The sequence below is a fragment of the Eptatretus burgeri genome, chromosome 1 (assembly GCF_056783735.1).
Source record: "Eptatretus burgeri isolate ZD-2024b chromosome 1, Ebu_testis_v1, whole genome shotgun sequence".
Lineage (NCBI taxonomy): Eukaryota > Metazoa > Chordata > Myxini > Myxiniformes > Myxinidae > Eptatretus > Eptatretus burgeri.
Window position 1 is genome coordinate 163,114,831 of NC_140961.1, and position 17,335 is coordinate 163,132,165.

Below are 17,335 nucleotides of genomic sequence, written 5' to 3' on the forward strand. Positions count from 1 at the left end.
GGCTTGGTTAGGGGGTTACACTCGTTATCGGGTGAAGTTTGATTGCTCGGTTAGCGGGTTTACACTCATTAACGGGTGAAGTTTGTTTGGCTCAGCTGGGGAGTTACACTGGTTAACAGATCACCACATTCATCCAAAAAGGACACAGGACACTCGGTTGACTCACTTTTCCCAGCAAGCTGGAACTTATTTTGCTGGCCTCAGAAGGATGACAGGCTAAGTCAACCCACCTGGTGTTATTTTATCACTGCTTGGGTTTGAACTCAACACCATTCCATCCCAAGCCAACCTTAACCACCTTAACCATAAAGGCATTAAGCTATCCACCACAACCACAACCAAGATACATCAAATATACAACAAATGATAAAGAAACTCATTAACCGCATACCCGCTCCATGACATCATATACGTCCCGCTCCAGAAGTTACAAAACATGTGACAATACCATGAACTTGGAATGACATCATTATAAGTGTTTGTATAGTTAACCATGGTATATTGAAATTATAGGAAAAGCAAATCCATAGATTCCACATTTATGTATCGGCGTATTGATAATTTCTTCTCAGAAATATTGTTCAAATTATCGATTGTACGTTATGACAATTTGCTTGTGGTAACTTTAACATTTTTATAACAATCAACGATCAGTTTAAAAAGGACACAATGTTGTGCAGAGTAACCTGATATCAGTTAGTACAGAGTAACCTGAAATCAGTTAGTACAGAGTAACCTGATATCAGTTCGTACAAAGTAACTTGGTGTCTGTTAGTACAGAGTAACTTGATATGAGTTAGTACAGAGGAACCTGATATTAGTTAGTACAGAGTAACCTGATATCAGTTAGTATAGACAAACCTGATATCCGTTAGTACAGAGTAACCTGATATCAGTTAGTATAGACAAACCTGATATCCGTTAGTACAGAGTAACCTGATATCAGTTAGTATAGACAAACCTGATATCCGTTAGTACAGAGTAACCTGATATCCGTTAGTACAGAGTAACCTGATATGAGTTCGTACAGAGTAACTTCATATCCGTTAGTACAGAATAACCTGATATCAGTTAGGACAGAGTAACCTGATATCTGTTAGCACAGAATAACCTGATATCCGTTAGCACAGAATAACCTGATATCCGTTCGTACAGGGTAACCTGATATCAGTTAGCACAAAGTAACCTGATATCTGTGCGTAGAGTAACTTGATATCTGTTAGTATAGAGTAACCTGATATTAGTTAGTACAGAGTAACCTCATATCTGTTTGTACAAAGTAACCTGATATCAGTTCGTACAAAGTAACCTGATATCTGTGCGTAGAGTAACTTGATATCTGTTAGTATAGAGTAACCTGATATTAGTTAGTACAGAGTAACCTCATATCTGTTTGTACAGAGTAACCTGATATCAGTTAGTACAGAGTAACCTGATACCTGTTTGTACAAAGTAACCTGATATCAGTTCGTACAAAGTAACCTGATATCTGTTCGTACAGAGTAACTTGATCTCCGTTAGTACAGAGTAACCTCATATTAGTTAGTACAGAGAAACATGATATCAGTTAGTACAGAGTAACCTGATATCCGTGAGTAGGGTAACCTGATATCAGTTAGCACAAAGTAACCTGATATCTGTGCGTAGAGTAACTTGATATCTGTTAGTATAGAGTAACCTGATATTAGTTAGTACAGAGTAACCTCATATCTGTTTGTACAGAGTAACCTGATATCAGTTAGTACAGAGTAACCTGATATCTGTTTGTACAAAGTAACCTGATATCAGTTCGTACAAAGTAACCTGATATCTGTTCGTACAGAGTAACTTGATCTCCGTTAGTACAGAGTAACCTCATATTAGTTAGTACAGAGAAACATGATATCAGTTAGTACAGAGTAACCTGATATCTGTTTGTACAAAGTAACCTGATATCAGTTCGTACAAAGTAACCTGATATCTGTTCGTACAGAGTAACTTGATCTCCGTTAGTACAGAGTAACCTCATATTAGTTAGTACAGAGAAACATGATATCAGTTAGGACAGAGTAACCTGATAGTTGTTAGTTCAGAGTAACCTGATATTAGTTCGTACAGAGTAACCTGATATTAGTTCGTACAGAGTAACCTGATATTAGTTCGTGCAGAGTAACCTGATATTAGTTTGTACAGAGGAATGTGATATTAGTTAGTACAGATTAACCTCATATTAGTAAGAACAGAGTAACCTGATATTCTTTACTTTTCCTTCTGGATTTATTCATAAATGTTGTGAAACGATTTTCACTCGCGACTCACATATTAACCTGAGAGTGCAGGGCGACTCACATATTAACCTGAGAGTGCAGGGCGACTCACATATTAACCTGAGAGTGCAGGGCGACTCACATATTAACCTGAGAGTGCAGGGCGACTCACATGTTAACCTGAGAGTGCAGGGCGACTCACGTGTTAACCTGAGTGCAGGGAGACTCATGTGTTAACCTGAGAGTGCAGGGCGACTCATGTGTTAACCTGAGTGCAGGGCGACTCATGTGTTAACCTGAGTGCAGGGCGACTCATGTGTTAACCTGAGTGCAGGGCGACTCATGTGTTAACCTGAGTGCAGGGCGACTCACATGTTAACCTGAGAGTGCAGGGCAACTCACATGTTAACCTGAGAGTGCAGGGAGACTCACGTGTTAACCTGAGAGTGCAGAGAGACTCACGTGTTAACCAGAGAGTGCAGGGAGACTCACATGTTAACCTGAGTGCAGGGCAACTCACGTATTAACCTGAGAGTGCAGGGCGACTCATGTGTTAACCTGAGAGTGCAGAGAGAATCATGTGTTAACCTGAGTGCAGGGCGACTCATGTGTTAACCTGAGAGTGCAGGGCGACTCACTTGTTAACCTGAGAGTGCAGGGAGACTCACGTGTTAACCTGAGAGTGCAGGGCGACTCACTTGTTAACCTGAGAGTGCAGGGAGACTCACGTGTTAACCTGAGAGTGCAGGGAGACTCACGTGTTAACCTGAGAGTGCAGGGAGACTCACGTGGTAACCTGACAGTGCAGAGCGACTCACGTGGTAACCTGAGTGCAGGGTGACTCACGTGGTAACCTGAGAGTGCAGGGCGACTCACGTGTTAACCCGAGAGTGCAGGGATGGAAGAGTTGAAGGCCAAGATCGAGGGAGACTTGGACAAACCATGGTTGTGGGGAGGAATGATGGTTAGTGGAGGACACACAGGGTGTGGGGAGGAATGAGGGGTAGTAGAGGGCACACGGCAGGTGGGGAAGAATGAGTGGTAGTGGAGGACACACGGGGTGTGGGGAGGAATGAGTGGTAGTGGAGGACATACGGGGTGTGGGGAGGAATGAGTGGTAGTGGAGGACATACGGGGTGTGGGGAAGAATGAGGGGTGGTGGAGGACATATGGGGTGTGGGGAGGAATGAGGGGTGGTGGAGGACATATGGGGTGTGGGGAAGAATGAGCGGTAGTGGAGGACACACAGGGTGTGGGGAGGAATGACGGGTCGTAGAGGACACACGGGGTGTGGGGAAGAATGAGCGGTAGTGGAGGACACACAGGGTGGACAAGATGGATGCAGAAGCAAACTCCACTTCTTTCTTTTCGATCCCGAAATAACTGAAACAATCATTTTTAAGGAAGGAAGCATCATTTACAGCCATTGTGCTTCTGCGTTTTCAAGTGACCACACAAGCAGGCAGGTTGTCCCAACCTCTCTCCATCATCCATTGGTTCCGGTCGCTACTTACAAGCACTCCGCCGTTCCGTTTGGGTGTGCCACGCAAGTCCCGCCATTGATGCAACCTTGTGACGATTCTTGGCAGTGAAAACCTGCAGGAAAAGCAAAGGTTAGCAGACGCAGCGGACATGCCAGTTGGTGATTCAGTCACACATCTCGCCTTCATCGGCCACTTCCCAGTGATTACGTCTGAAGATTTCTTCCTCACATTCAACATGGATGTTATTGACGTCATACACATTGTCATTTACAAGATGCTACGCAATCAGCTTCACTCCACAATGCAGTGGAGGTAGCCTGTAGTGTTCATGACTCAGGGCAAATGCCAAGTTTGTTCTTGTCTGAAAGGGCCACATGTACATACACATGAACGAGTAACATGTCAGAGTTTTAACGTTAATTCTTCTTCCGTTTATCCACTTGTTATCGCTTCTCTTTTCCTTGGTACTTCACTCGCGCACCCTCCTTTCCTCTCCATCTGTGTGTACGTAATAAGTAGATAGTGCAGAAGTCATTACAAAACCTGTACATTTAAATTTGATTTATTTATTTTTTTCGCCCATCAAAGTTTCATCCATGGTCTTCATAAAAAGCCAGAAAGGTACCATGGCAGGTATGACACGCATTGCTGAAGACATGTCTGGACAGGTAAAAGGAGTAAGGAGTGATTATAGGGTGGAACACAACTTCTGGAATGCTACCAGGAGAGGCTTTGTGCTGACCTCATTGTGAAGCAACAATAGGTGCATGTCCAACAGTGCAATGAAACAATCAAACAGTCCGAGAGGAAAAACTCCAAACGAAACAATTCAATTTCCTCCTCCATCTCCATCATCGTCACCATCTGACAAGATTTAAATTTCAGCAGATTGCAGCCCGCTGGGTTTGCAATAATTGCACGCACACAACTTTGACGCAGTAAACAAAGCACTGGGAGGATCAGCAATCGTGCGATATGTCAATCGGCTTCGCACGCCGCTTGCCAATATCCTCCGAGCCTCGTCAACTCGGGTAACTCGGATAACCGCGCAACTTCAGCGGAGCCCCCAGGGGACGTGGCATCGAGAGACGAGCTGTTTAAGAGGAGAATCACATCGCAGAGACGTGATCGACAGTCTCCTTCGGGGTAACGATAGCTAAGTTGCAGAATAAACAGGCGACGTTGTGAGTCTTGTTGTTGATCGTGTGCAGTGTGACACCGTCCGTCTGTCCGTCCGTCCGTATAAGGGCGATACACCAGGTTCTTTGAAAAGATTTCCCACAGCCTCTGAAATTACGTCGAACAGCATATTGTGGATCCACTGAAAAGGAACAAGTAAAGATAAAAAAGTGATTTTGAACGTCAATCAATGTCAAGGCAGCCCTGTTGCAAATCAAAAATCGACATTTTTCTCAATGGAATCATCATTTCATTCATTTCTACTGCGGCCAACGAGAACACAGCACAGCACGGGCGATGCCTCGTCGACTGCCCTGCAGTGCGACAGTGAGGAATTGCTGTGATTTGTCACAAGATGTGCTGCCACATATTGTCCAGGTACTCTGCTCACAACAGCTCTCAAACTCAAAACCCGAACCCGAACAGTTATTTAGGGAAACCATAAGCACGCTTTGGAAGAGCCTGCCATGCGTTATAAACTCATAGGAGGCCAATTTTGAGCACCAAGGATCGAGATTGCTGAGGCAATGACAGGAGCACGCAAGGAGAGCAGGTTTAGCCACTTTCACGGGTGAGTCAGGCAGGGCAAGAAGTGCTTCTCTCTGCGAAACAGCACCGGAGTGTCAGGTTACATGGACCCTGCTGTGAAGTCTCTGTTTATGGACTAGCAGGTTCAACACTCCATACCTCAGTGTTTGCTTTGAAAAGTTTTCAGTGTTGGGTGACGACAGACCACAGGGCCGTTGGGTGACGAGAGACCACAGGGCCGTTGGGTGACGAGAGACCACAGGGCCGTTGGGTGACGAGAGACCACAGGGCCGTTGGGTGACGAGAGACCACAGGGCCGTTGGGTGACGAGAGACCACAGGGCCGTTGGGTGACGAGAGACCACAGGGCCGTTGGGTGACGAGAGACCACAGGGCCGTTGGGTGACGAGAGACCACAGGGCCGTTGGGTGACGAGAGACCACAGGGCCGTTGGGTGACGAGAGACCACATGGTCGTTGGGTGACGAGAGACCACAGGGCCGTTGGGTGACGAGAGACCACAGGGCCGTTGGGTGACGAGAGACCACAGGGCCGTTGGGTGACGAGAGACCACATGGTCGTTGGGTGACGAGAGACCACAGGGCCGTTGGGTGACGAGAGACCACAGGGCCGTTGGGTGACGAGAGACCACAGGGCCGTTGGGTGACGAGAGACCACAGGGCCGTTGGGTGACGAGAGACCACATGGTCGTTGGGTGACGAGAGACCACATGGTCGTTGGGTGACGAGAGACCACAGGGCCGTTGGGTGACGAGAGACCACAGGGCCGTTGGGTGACGAGAGACCACAGGGCCGTTGGGTGACGAGAGACCACAGGGCCGTTGCACCGTGACCAATCATCCAATCACTTTCGATGTTTTCTTTTTGTAATTGCTCGCTTCTTGATGTTATTAGCTTGCCAAAGGGAGCAAATAAAAATAATCCTCAGACAAAAAATACCAACACAACACACTACAGGAGCACAACACACTGTAACCAATTCTCCACTGGTGAAACTGGAAGGAGTTTGAAACAAAGGCGAGATGAACATGTTAGAGGAGTTAGGTAAGGAAAGGTGACCCAGTCAGCCGTAGTATGTCATTGCCAGCAATCTGGGCACAAATAAGACTTTGATGGGACCCGTGTCCGACCGAGACACAGCATCAAACAAATGACACAGGTTGATACTGGAAGCATGGCACATCGAGAACCGAGATGGTAGTCTAACTGGGGAGACTGTGGACAAAACATACCCATCTCTGATACGAATGGCAAAAACTGGATGGTGCAAGTGGCTGGCTCAGGTGAGCAACAGACAACAACAATCGATCCCTAACAGCACACCCACACATGGACAACACCCAACGGGAACTCCAACAATCATGCAATCCACACATCACCATGTCTAATCAGGACATGAACCCAGCCATGTTCATGGCCCAGAAACACAAACACAAGAACAAACACACACGTCCACTCACTCCCACACATGAAATACCACATTACAAGGAAATAATAAGAAGAGCAAAGCAGACCATTGATGATGTGATTTACATTTGTTGCTTCAGGTTCGGGCAAAATAAAAACATTCCTCAATTGACCTCTCGCACCGACACGTGACCGGAAAGGAAATATGTCACCTGAGACCAGATTGGCTCTTGTTTATTTATTACAAGCAAATACCACCCGTCGCTTTGCTGATGGGAACACGAAAGGGAGGGGGGAGGGGGAGAAAAAGAGGGGAGAGGGTGAGGAGGTGGAGGAGGGAAGAGAGAGGAGAGGGGGGGCAAGGAGGGGTGGGGGAGTGAAGAGAGAGAGAGAATGAGAACGGGTGAGGGAATGGGAAGGCAGACGTGCGGTGGAGTGTTAATTACAATTCATAACGTCTCATCAAAATGATTCTACATAGAATAACAGTGAAGATGGAAACAAAATGATGTATGAAATCCATTTTCTACCGGTCATTCAATAAACACGGCCCAGAGACAAACACCGCCCGGACACGTCCGGAGATAAACACAGTCCGGAAACAAACACGGCCCAGAGACAAACACCGCCCGGACACGTCTGGAGCCAAATACTGCCCGGAGAGACGGACACCGTCCAGACACATCCGGAGACAAACTCTCGCCAAGGCAAAACACCACCCGGACACGTCCGGAGACAAACACCACCTGGACAAGGGAACATAGCCTTGCTTCCTTAAAGTAAATAGATATATCTGCTTAGTTATAAGACTCGTTATTTCTTCAAATTATCAGATTTCGTCACTTATTTAGTCCGGACAATAATCGATCCTCAAAACCGAAATAGTATTTCGATGATATATTTCAATCAGTCCGTGAGAGTAGATCGTGGGAAATCGTATCATATAATGTATGAAATCACTCCAAGCTCGTAACGTGAAAACTATCGCACTTACAAAAAGTGATGTACACAACGATTCGTAGCTATGATGAACAGGCATTCGATAATATAAATGAGGAAAGTGAAGAAAAAAACAACTATATCATTAAGAAATCATTGCGGCCTGTTCCACATCAAGGCATTGTTGAGAAGGCCAAAAAACATGGTGAACACCCCAGCAAGGTAACTGAGTATGCGCTGTTAGACCCCATCGAGAGTTAGGCGTCTGAGGTTGCGCATGATACAGGATATAATATACATAAGGCCATTAATTATCTTCAAAAGGGGTGTTTATTGAACCCAAACACCCAATTTTCACTCTTGCACTTCCTTGGAGTTTTCTTAGTATGCGTGCAAAGTTTCAGGCTGTTAGGTTTCATGGTTTTGGTGTTATGGAGGACACACACACACACACACACATACACACACTGACATATATTTGAAGAGATTCAACTGGCAGAGTATATTGAGTAACTTTTTGGTTAGATGCACCTTTTTTCCTTTTTAAAATGCATCATCCCAACCGCCTCAATCTATCTTCTGTCAAATCCGCGTGTGTGTGTGTGTGTGTGTGTGTGTGTGTGTGTGTGTGTGTGTGTGTGTGTGTGTGTGTGTGTGTGTGTGTGTGCGTGCGTGCGTGCGTGCGTGCGTGCGTGCGTGCGTGCGTGCGTGCGTGTGCGCACGTGATCTCCATATGCAGGTTTCAGAAAGTGTACCAGAGTCCTCTCAGGTCTTGAAGTGTCCGTTTCGGAACGGGCGGTCATGAACCAAGGTGTGAAGTTTTGTTTTCAGAGTTTTGGTCCAAGGGCTCTTTTCAAAATCGTCACCGAGTCCCACATAGCTTCCAACTGCAGTTAATTTGTGGTAATATTCCCAGGGATGGTGTTTTAAGATCTCTGTAAGGTTCTTCTTCATCATTCGCGTTGCTTCAATTATCACTGGAACAATTTTGGATCTCTTCAACTTCCAGGATTTTTTTTTCATTTCATTTTTTGGAATCATGATATTTGGTCATTTTCTTGATTTCTGCATTGTTTGTGCCAAAATCACTGGGTACTGATACCTCAATGAGCAATGTCATTTTTTTTATGCCGAAATACTATATCTGGTCGCAATGCTTTGTTTTCTGTGTTCACGCTTGATGGGATCATCAAGTTGTACATAAGCATTACTTCCTTGTTCTCAATTAACACTTTTGTTTCATGTTATTTAAACTACAATATTGAATTTTTTTTGTAGATGTGCCCATGGATGTCTCCACATATCTTGTTGTACCTTTGTGTGTACAGCTGTTCTGACATGAGCATTTTACATCCCGATAAAAGGTCTGTTTCTACATTGGCGCAATAGATAAATTGTGCCTGATGAAGCCAGCTTCGTAGCCGGCGAAACGTTGCCTGAGACCGGGTCTGCTCTCGCTTTTTTTGTTCAAATTAGCGGAGTCGATTTAGTTTTTTTACTTTTGGTTGGAAGCGCCTTCTTCTTCTTTTAAAAAAAAAAATTAAAATCTTTCTGCTCTTTTATCATTCTCCCAGTTGTTGATGTACATTTGTTGATATTTCGTTTTAGATTTTTATTTTTATTTGCAATTTTTGGCCTGTATTTGTTGCTGTTTCGGTTTCATATGTGACATCTTCCATTTGCACCTGTCTTTGGACATTTTTTGCTCGATGAGTTAGGGATACCTTTACTGGCTCGGTGTCTTCGTGTTTGCTTACAAATTGGATTCTGCAGTGTTGAGCTTTTCACTTGTTCAGCCAACCTACAGATGTCATTCTGCGCACTTGCTTGAGTTGCATGAGGCCGCTACCTCCTTCTCATCTTGGCAGATACATTCTCGGGATGACCTAATTTTTTAGGACATTTCGTAGATGGTGAGGAGCTTCCTTGTTTTGATAACTAGCTTGTTGATTTCTGCTTGTGGCCAGTTTAATATTCCGCAGCTGTATTAGAATACCGGTATTGCTGATTGGTTTATGGTTTTGATTTTGTTTCTCAGGGAGAGAAATGTTTTCAGGATCAGACTCATTCTACGCAGATATTCTTTGGTAATTGTTTTGTGCATTTGTTTGTGGCATATTTGGTGGCCTTCCTCTACTCCGAGGTGTTGGTATGATGCTTCGTTTTCTTGTTCCTGTATTGTTGTATCTCGATCAATATTTATGTTTTTGTTGGTTTACCCTGTATGAATCCAAGTCAAAGTCCATTTGAATGTCATCGGAGTACCCTTTCACTCATTTCAGTTGCTCCACCAATTTTTCATCATTTGTTGCGAAGAGTTTTAAATTATCTACGTACAGTAGATGTGTCTCCTTTCCTGTCTCTTTGGACATTCTTTTAATGAACGTTTGGGTGTATCCATGTCCTTGCTCATTAGATCCAAGGCCAGGTAAAACAGGAGGGGCAAAAGGCTGTTACCCTGGAAGATCCCATGATGGATCTTCACTCCTGTTATTTCGATGTTTCCTTCCGAGTGTTGCAGTATCAATCTGGTGGTCCATAGCTCCGTTGCTTTCTCAGTCAGTTTGATTATCTTGGGGTTGATCTTGTACAATTGCATGCACTTTAACATCCCTGAATGTGCAACACTATCAAAAGCTTTTTTGTAGTCTATCAAGGCGGTGGACAATTTGGTTCTTCTCAATTTTACAGTTTTGGAGTATCACCTTGTTTATTAATAGGTGGTCAATTGTTCCGTAGCATCCAGTTTTACATCCCCTGTGTTCTGCCTCTCGGCCTCCTTCTTGTGTTCGGTGGTGGTACATCATTTCTGTGCTTCCATCGTAGTACTTGTATCAAATTTGTGGGGCCTGTTCTGTTCTTCCAGTGTTTCGTTATTTTTTTTTTCCCCCTGTATGGGCAGTGCTGCTGAAAAACCCATCATGGGATTTCTTTCAGTTCGGCTTCATTTTTTATTTATATATTTTTACTGATGGGTGTGTTCTCCTGCTCAGCGTTTTTGTGCATTTGTTATGTAGTCGCCAGAATTTTTTTTATATGCATTGTCAATGCTCATGGAAGAGCTAGAACACAACGGATCAGGATGCAATGTTATAAAAAAAAAAAAAAGGAACAGCAGAGAGAAAGAGGAAAATGGCACCAGCAGGGTCAAGGGAGAAAATAAATGGAGACAGACAACACAGAATGCCAGAGCAAATTTGAGGGAGAGAGGACAATGTAGAGGGTGGATGACTACAGAAGCAAAATTAGTGGAAGGGTGGTTTAACGGGTGTATAAAAGATCATAGTTTTGGATTGGGGATGATCTGAGATGGGGGGTGAGCAGCTGTATTGAAGATGTGGAGGGGACGATGACATTGAAGAGAATGTGGAAGTTGGTCCCGCAGATGGGAAATAAGGGGAACAAATGATTGGAGGTGAGCGGTGATTCAAGATTTTGAGAGTTTCATGAGAAAGAGGTTGTTGGTAGACCACGTGCGCCAAGAAGATGTCTGGGGGTGGGGTGGCGGGGGAGGAAAGCATGGAGGAGGCAGAGAGTGCAAGACCAGAAAGAAGGCAGAAGAAGACAGAGAGACCTGTGACCTGTCTGTGATGTGGCAGTGATAGGTCCATAGACTCAGCTTCATCACAGGAAATTCCATTAATCTTGAAGGCCTTGGTTTCCATGGCATCAAGCTGAGCAAGATGTGAGGCACAGAAGCCAACACAGAGGGCCCAGCCCAGAGGGAGCCAGCCCATCAAGACCAACAGTAGTACTACATCAAGCTGCAGACAAAAGCCTTGTAGTTGGACAAGAGTTTAGGTGTGCCAAGGAAGGACTTTGGACACCGGAGGATGCCCAATCAGCAACTGGCTTTGGAGGCCAACTTTGAAATTTGGTTTGCCCAAGAAAGATCATGGCAGAAAGCGAGACCCAAAAGTTTGAGTGACTGAAGTTCTTTGAGAGGGCTCTTAAGAAAGTCGATGGGAGGGCTTGCCGTGTGGTCCTTTCTGAAAGAGAAAGTGAGTGCGTGGGATTTCTCAGGGTTAAAAAAAAACATTTCTGTTTCACCCGTTTGTGATTTTGTTAATGCCTAAAAAAAACGGAAGAGGCTGCTGCTTGTCGTTTCGAAGGATGGGGGATGTCATGACAGAGGGTGGAGTCATCAGCAAAGAGATAAAGATGTTATACAGAGTCCGAGAGATCGTTACTGTCTTGTGGCACTCTGGGCTTAGGACTGGACCTAAAACACTGCGTTGTGGCCCTCCAGCTTCGACAGGGAGAGGAGATTAAAGGATTCCTTGAGAGCCACATGTTGTCTGAGAGAGTTGAGGGAGTCAGTAATCCAAGAGTTGGCCTTGAATGCTATGGGCAGACAGTTTGGAGAGCAAGATAAGATGGTACTCACTTGAAAGCTCAGGATGTGTCCAGCGAGATGGCCCTGATCTCATGTCAGATATTGAGGGCCTCCATCCATTGTTTGGAGAGAATAAGCAGCATGTCCGAGGTAGAGTGACCTGGTCTGAATCCGAATTGGTGATCTGAGATGAGGACATTGGTGAAAAGGAATGATTTTATGTGAACTGCGATGATTGGTTCCATGACCTTGCTGTTGACTGGAAGTAAGGTAGTAGGTAGTGAGAGTGTGAAATTGAGGAGGTCCGTCATTGCACCTTTCTACCTCTGCCAGCGAAAGTGGACAGAGGTTATGTTTTCACCGCCGTTTGCCGGTCTGTCTCTGTTTGTTTTTGAGCAAGATATCTCAAAAAAGTATCGGCGAATTCGAACGAAACCCGGTGGACAGGTTGACTGTGTGATATGGATGAATAGATTGATTTTGGTGAAGATACGGATCCGTATCCAGCCTCGTAGTGATGATATCTGAATCTCTGGAAAATCCCCAAAAGTTCTTCTTCAATGATCTCTGTGACTCTCGGTAAAATCCCCTTTGTCAATGTGCTGAATAACTCTATCCTCTGCTGTGACATCCCTTATCCGTCAGGCAGACAGGCTGCAGCCTCTGCCTTCTCTTCAGACCTTAACAAAATCACAAGCTGGTCAAACACTTGGAATACATATCTTTCAATCCTGACAAATCTCACACTCTCATGATCTCTTCCCTAAAGGACCGTACGGCAAACCCTCCCATCTACTTTCTTAATAATCTTCTGGAGGAAGTTCAGTTCGATCAAACTCCTGGGTCTCACCGTCAGCCATGATGTTTATTGGGCAAAACACATTTCAAAGTTGGCCTCCAAAGCCAGTTGTCGACTGGGCGTCTTCCCTCATACAAAGTACTTCCCTTGGCACACCTGAATTCATGTACACCGACAAGGCCTTTATCCACAGCTTGATTGAGTTCTGCTCTCCCCTCGAGGCTGGGTCCATTGCCTTGCATCTTGCTTCTCTTCACGTCATGTAAACCAAGGTCTTTAAGATAATTGGAATCTCCCGCTATGAAACCGAGTCTATGGACCAATCACTTCGCCATCACAGACAGGTCGGTGGTCGCTCTGTCTTCTACCGCCTCCTTTCTGGTCTTGCACCCTCTGCTCCTTCTGTGTTTTGTTACCCCCCCCCAAGGTTTCTGCAGGGTGCATGCGGTCCACCATCAACCCCCTTCTGGTGAAACTACCTAAATCCAGGATCACTGCTCACCTCCAATCACTTATTCCTCTTTTCCCCCACCTGTGGAACCAACTTCCACACTCTCTTCAATCCCACCTTCCTTCCAGGTTTTCAAGACAGCTGTTTAACACCATCTCAGATTGTCCCCAATCAAAAACCATGATCTTTGACTCATTCTCATCACGATCCGACAGTTCGTAGCCAAAAATAATCTATATTTGGGCCAGAAACACTTGGGTTGCTTCACTTCCTTACCATGAAAACAGTGCGAAATATGAATATTCCTCAACAGCCTTCAGACAGATATCGATTCTCATGGAAAACAAATCTTGACTTTAAATAAATATATGCTACATTCTTAATTTATGTATCTTTCTAACTCCACCCCACCCCTTACCAATCTTCCTTTTACTTCATGTCTAAAACTGGACAAGTTCATTCATATTGGCGCCATACTTGAGAACAAGTACACATCCGACGTACCATACTCCGTGTTACAGAGTATCACTTCTGCCGAAGAGTTTCTTGACTCGGGTCATGTTGGGCAGTTTGCCATCCATCTCCCAGTAGTAGTTAGGACAGGAATTTGCAATTTGGTCAGGATGCTGGCAATAGCTCGCCTACTCTTCACAAAGGACACCGTCCACCATCTAATGCCAACAGATGGGTCGCCCGAGGTTTAGCGTCCGTCCGAGGGACGGCACACATACATACATACACATCGATGAATCACCATGCCAGTGAAACATGACACTTTATAGCCAGGACGGGATTCAAACCCAGGTTAGATCGTTTAGAGACGAGTGTACGATCCTCTCGGCCATCCTGCTCGCCCAAGTACATGTAAATAAGAACAAAAAGAATAAAAATGTCCCTGGGGAGTGAATTAATGAATCAATGTGGGTGTTTTTCAGCCATCAGCGGTGGAAAGGCGACACAGCGTTGGGGTCCAAGAGTACCTTTCAGATGGACCGCCTTTCTAAAAGATCACAAGGAGCAATGAAACAATAGGATAAGACAGAAAGGTAACAACATTCATCGTCAGTCGGATAATTTGGATGAAAATAAAGTGTGGAGTCCAGAATTCTCCTCCGAAAATGTCAATATCCTCCAAGCGGTGTTACGAGTGTGATTAAGAACCACAGACTGTGGTTATCTGAAGCAAAGAGGAAAAACTTTCTGCACTTTGTCAAGAACATGACTGTCATCAGCCCGGTGTGGCATGTGAGCGACGCAGGGAGAACGCACACCAGGTGGCCGCACCAAAGATGCGGGTAAACCCCGTCTGCACTGTCAACAAAGACGTGGGGCAAACGGGCTCAGGAGACTGTCCAAGGAAAGTGAGAGTGATGCTGTTTTTACCTGTACTCGTCACTTTGCTGATATAAGACCCATCACTTTGCTGATGGAGTCCCAATCTTTGCAGCGATGGCTAATCTATGGGGCAAGGATGAAATCGGATTCCTGGGAAATCTTACCCTCTGTGTGGGACCAACCAGCATCGCAAGTAGGCGCTTACAGTTTCTCCATGTGTGTCTATGTAACCATACACCCAAACCTTCCTTCCTATTTTTGTGTCACAAAACTTCCCTGTTGAAAAAATTCAGTTGGATTTGAACTGATTTACAAATCCTCTTCAAATTTTAAGTCAATTGGATGAAAATTGATAATTTTAGAAATCTGACAAAGTTGTTGACCGATGACCGATGTTGACTTTTTGACCTCAAGAACAATAGGGTTCTTGCTTCTCACAAATTCTATCATGTGGTGAAGTTTCCTGAAGATCTGTTTAAAATTTTGACCTGTAGGCGATTGATAGACAGACAGACAGACAGACAGACAGACAGACAGACAGAACAAGAGCGAGAATTGCTTCGCAATACATGTCCCCCACCGATGTGATGTCTTCTAAGTTTAAAAAGGTCATAACTCTGTGAAAAACGGACAAAACACCCTGAAACTCGAACTTGTTCTGTAACTTATCATAATAAAGCCACGAACCAAGTTTCAAATGAATATGTTAAACAACAACAGATGGGACGGACGAACAGACAGACAGACAGATGGACATCAAACCTATAGTCAACTCCAGTGAAACCGGTAGGAACTAGGAATTGATAACAGACCAGACCAACCAACACATATGCGACTCTTCGATTTTCCAAGTAACAAACAGACAGACAGACAGGGGGGAAAACATAACCTCGTTTACTTTCAGTGGGCGTAGGTAATAATGCTGATGTGTCACCAGGAAGACGTTCCAAGCAACACTGGAAGATGCTTTGGTTCTTGTAGGGCCCGATGTCACTCAATGAGCAGATACCACTCAAAAAAATGTTTGTGTGTACACTCTGAACCAAAGTGTATATGCAGATGGAGATCAACAAAGGGTGTCGACCACACACAACAAAGTACAACTGTACACAATGAGAAATCAAAACTTTTGAGACAATAACATCAGTGTGTAAGAAATGTTCTTCTTTATATATATATATATATATATATATATATATATATATATATATATATATATATATATATATATATATATATATATATATATACATACATATATATATATATATACATACATATATATATATATATATATATATATATATATATATATATATATATATATATATATATATATATATATATATATATATAGCCTGGTGTTGGCGCAGTGGTTCGGGCAGCGGCTTGGGATCCAAAAGGTCCTGAGTTCAAGCCCCGTTGGGCCACTGAATTAATCCACCAGGGGGTTGACTCAGCCTGTCATCCTTCCGAGGTCGGCGAAGTGAGTACCAGTATACTGGGCCGGTGCATACCCCGGTTAAAATAGGTGTACCATATCCCTGTGTCGTAAGAGGCGACCAGGGTTGCGTCAGGAAGGGCATCATCATAAAACATATGCCAAATCACTATGCGGATCATAAAGGATGATCCGCTGTGGCGACCCTAAAAGGGAGCAGCCGAAAGAAGTATATATATATATATACATATACATGGAGAAAATGTATGTCCAGCCACAAACTCACATGACGATGTCTCTTAATTGCATATGCCGTTTGAATGTCAGATGCACAATTACTATGTCTATTAATTACGTACTATTGCAACGTATCTTTTAAACCTTTAGATCCTTTCGACTGCTGACACCCCTTAGACCTTTGAAGACCCTTTAAACATTATAGACCCTGAAGACATCATTGGACATTTGCATCCTTTAGACCCTTATATACTTTTAGACCTCTTCAGAGCCTAGAGACCCCTAATAACCCTAATATCCCTCAAGACCCCAAACACCCTTTAGACTCCTTAGATACTTAAGACCCCTCAGACACTGTAGACTCCATAGAACCTATTAGACCCCAAATACCCTGTTCAACCCTAATGGACTCAGGTCCCTTTAGAACTTTTAGAACCCTAAGACCATACAGATCCTGTTATACCTTTTAGAACCCTTCGACCCATAAGACCCCATTCGAACCCTTTAGACCCTTTTGAACCTTTATAACCCTAAAAGACCCTGTAGACCCTGTTGGACCCGATAAAACCCTGAGACACTTTTGGCTCGCCTGTGAACTTTTTGAAAGACCCACGCACATCTCTCACCTGTGAATGGAGGGAATAGCCAATCAGCTCTCACCTCATTATATAATCCTAGCCACCTGGGTTTAATTAAACAATTGACCCCTCCCACACTCCTCTCGCCAAAGAAGCTGCAAAAAGCAACCCAAGAAGACCTACACAACGTAAGTGCTATGCTGTTTCGAACCCTTCCCAAAGTTCCTCAACAGGTATAAAGACGTTCACACATAGTACACACATGGGAATCCCAATGCTCCACACCCCCTCAGCTACCAGGGTGTGGAGCATAAAGTACTGCAAAACAGAAGGTTTTTGAAAGTGCCAAAAGCGTGT

General features: G+C 44.3%; 1 protein-coding gene across 2 annotated transcripts in view; it reads right to left on the reverse strand.

Moving 5' to 3' along the window:
* The window catches only part of LOC147035907 (uncharacterized), a 176,416-nt gene that overhangs the window by 152,731 nt on the left and 6,350 nt on the right, over positions 1 to 17,335 (reverse strand). For both annotated transcript variants that reach the window (XM_085847993.1, XM_085847992.1), the window contains exon 2: positions 3,761 to 3,842. In XM_085847993.1, coding sequence (XP_085704119.1) covers positions 3,761 to 3,842 — 82 coding nt within the window. The remainder of the gene's footprint in view (positions 1 to 3,760; positions 3,843 to 17,335) is intronic.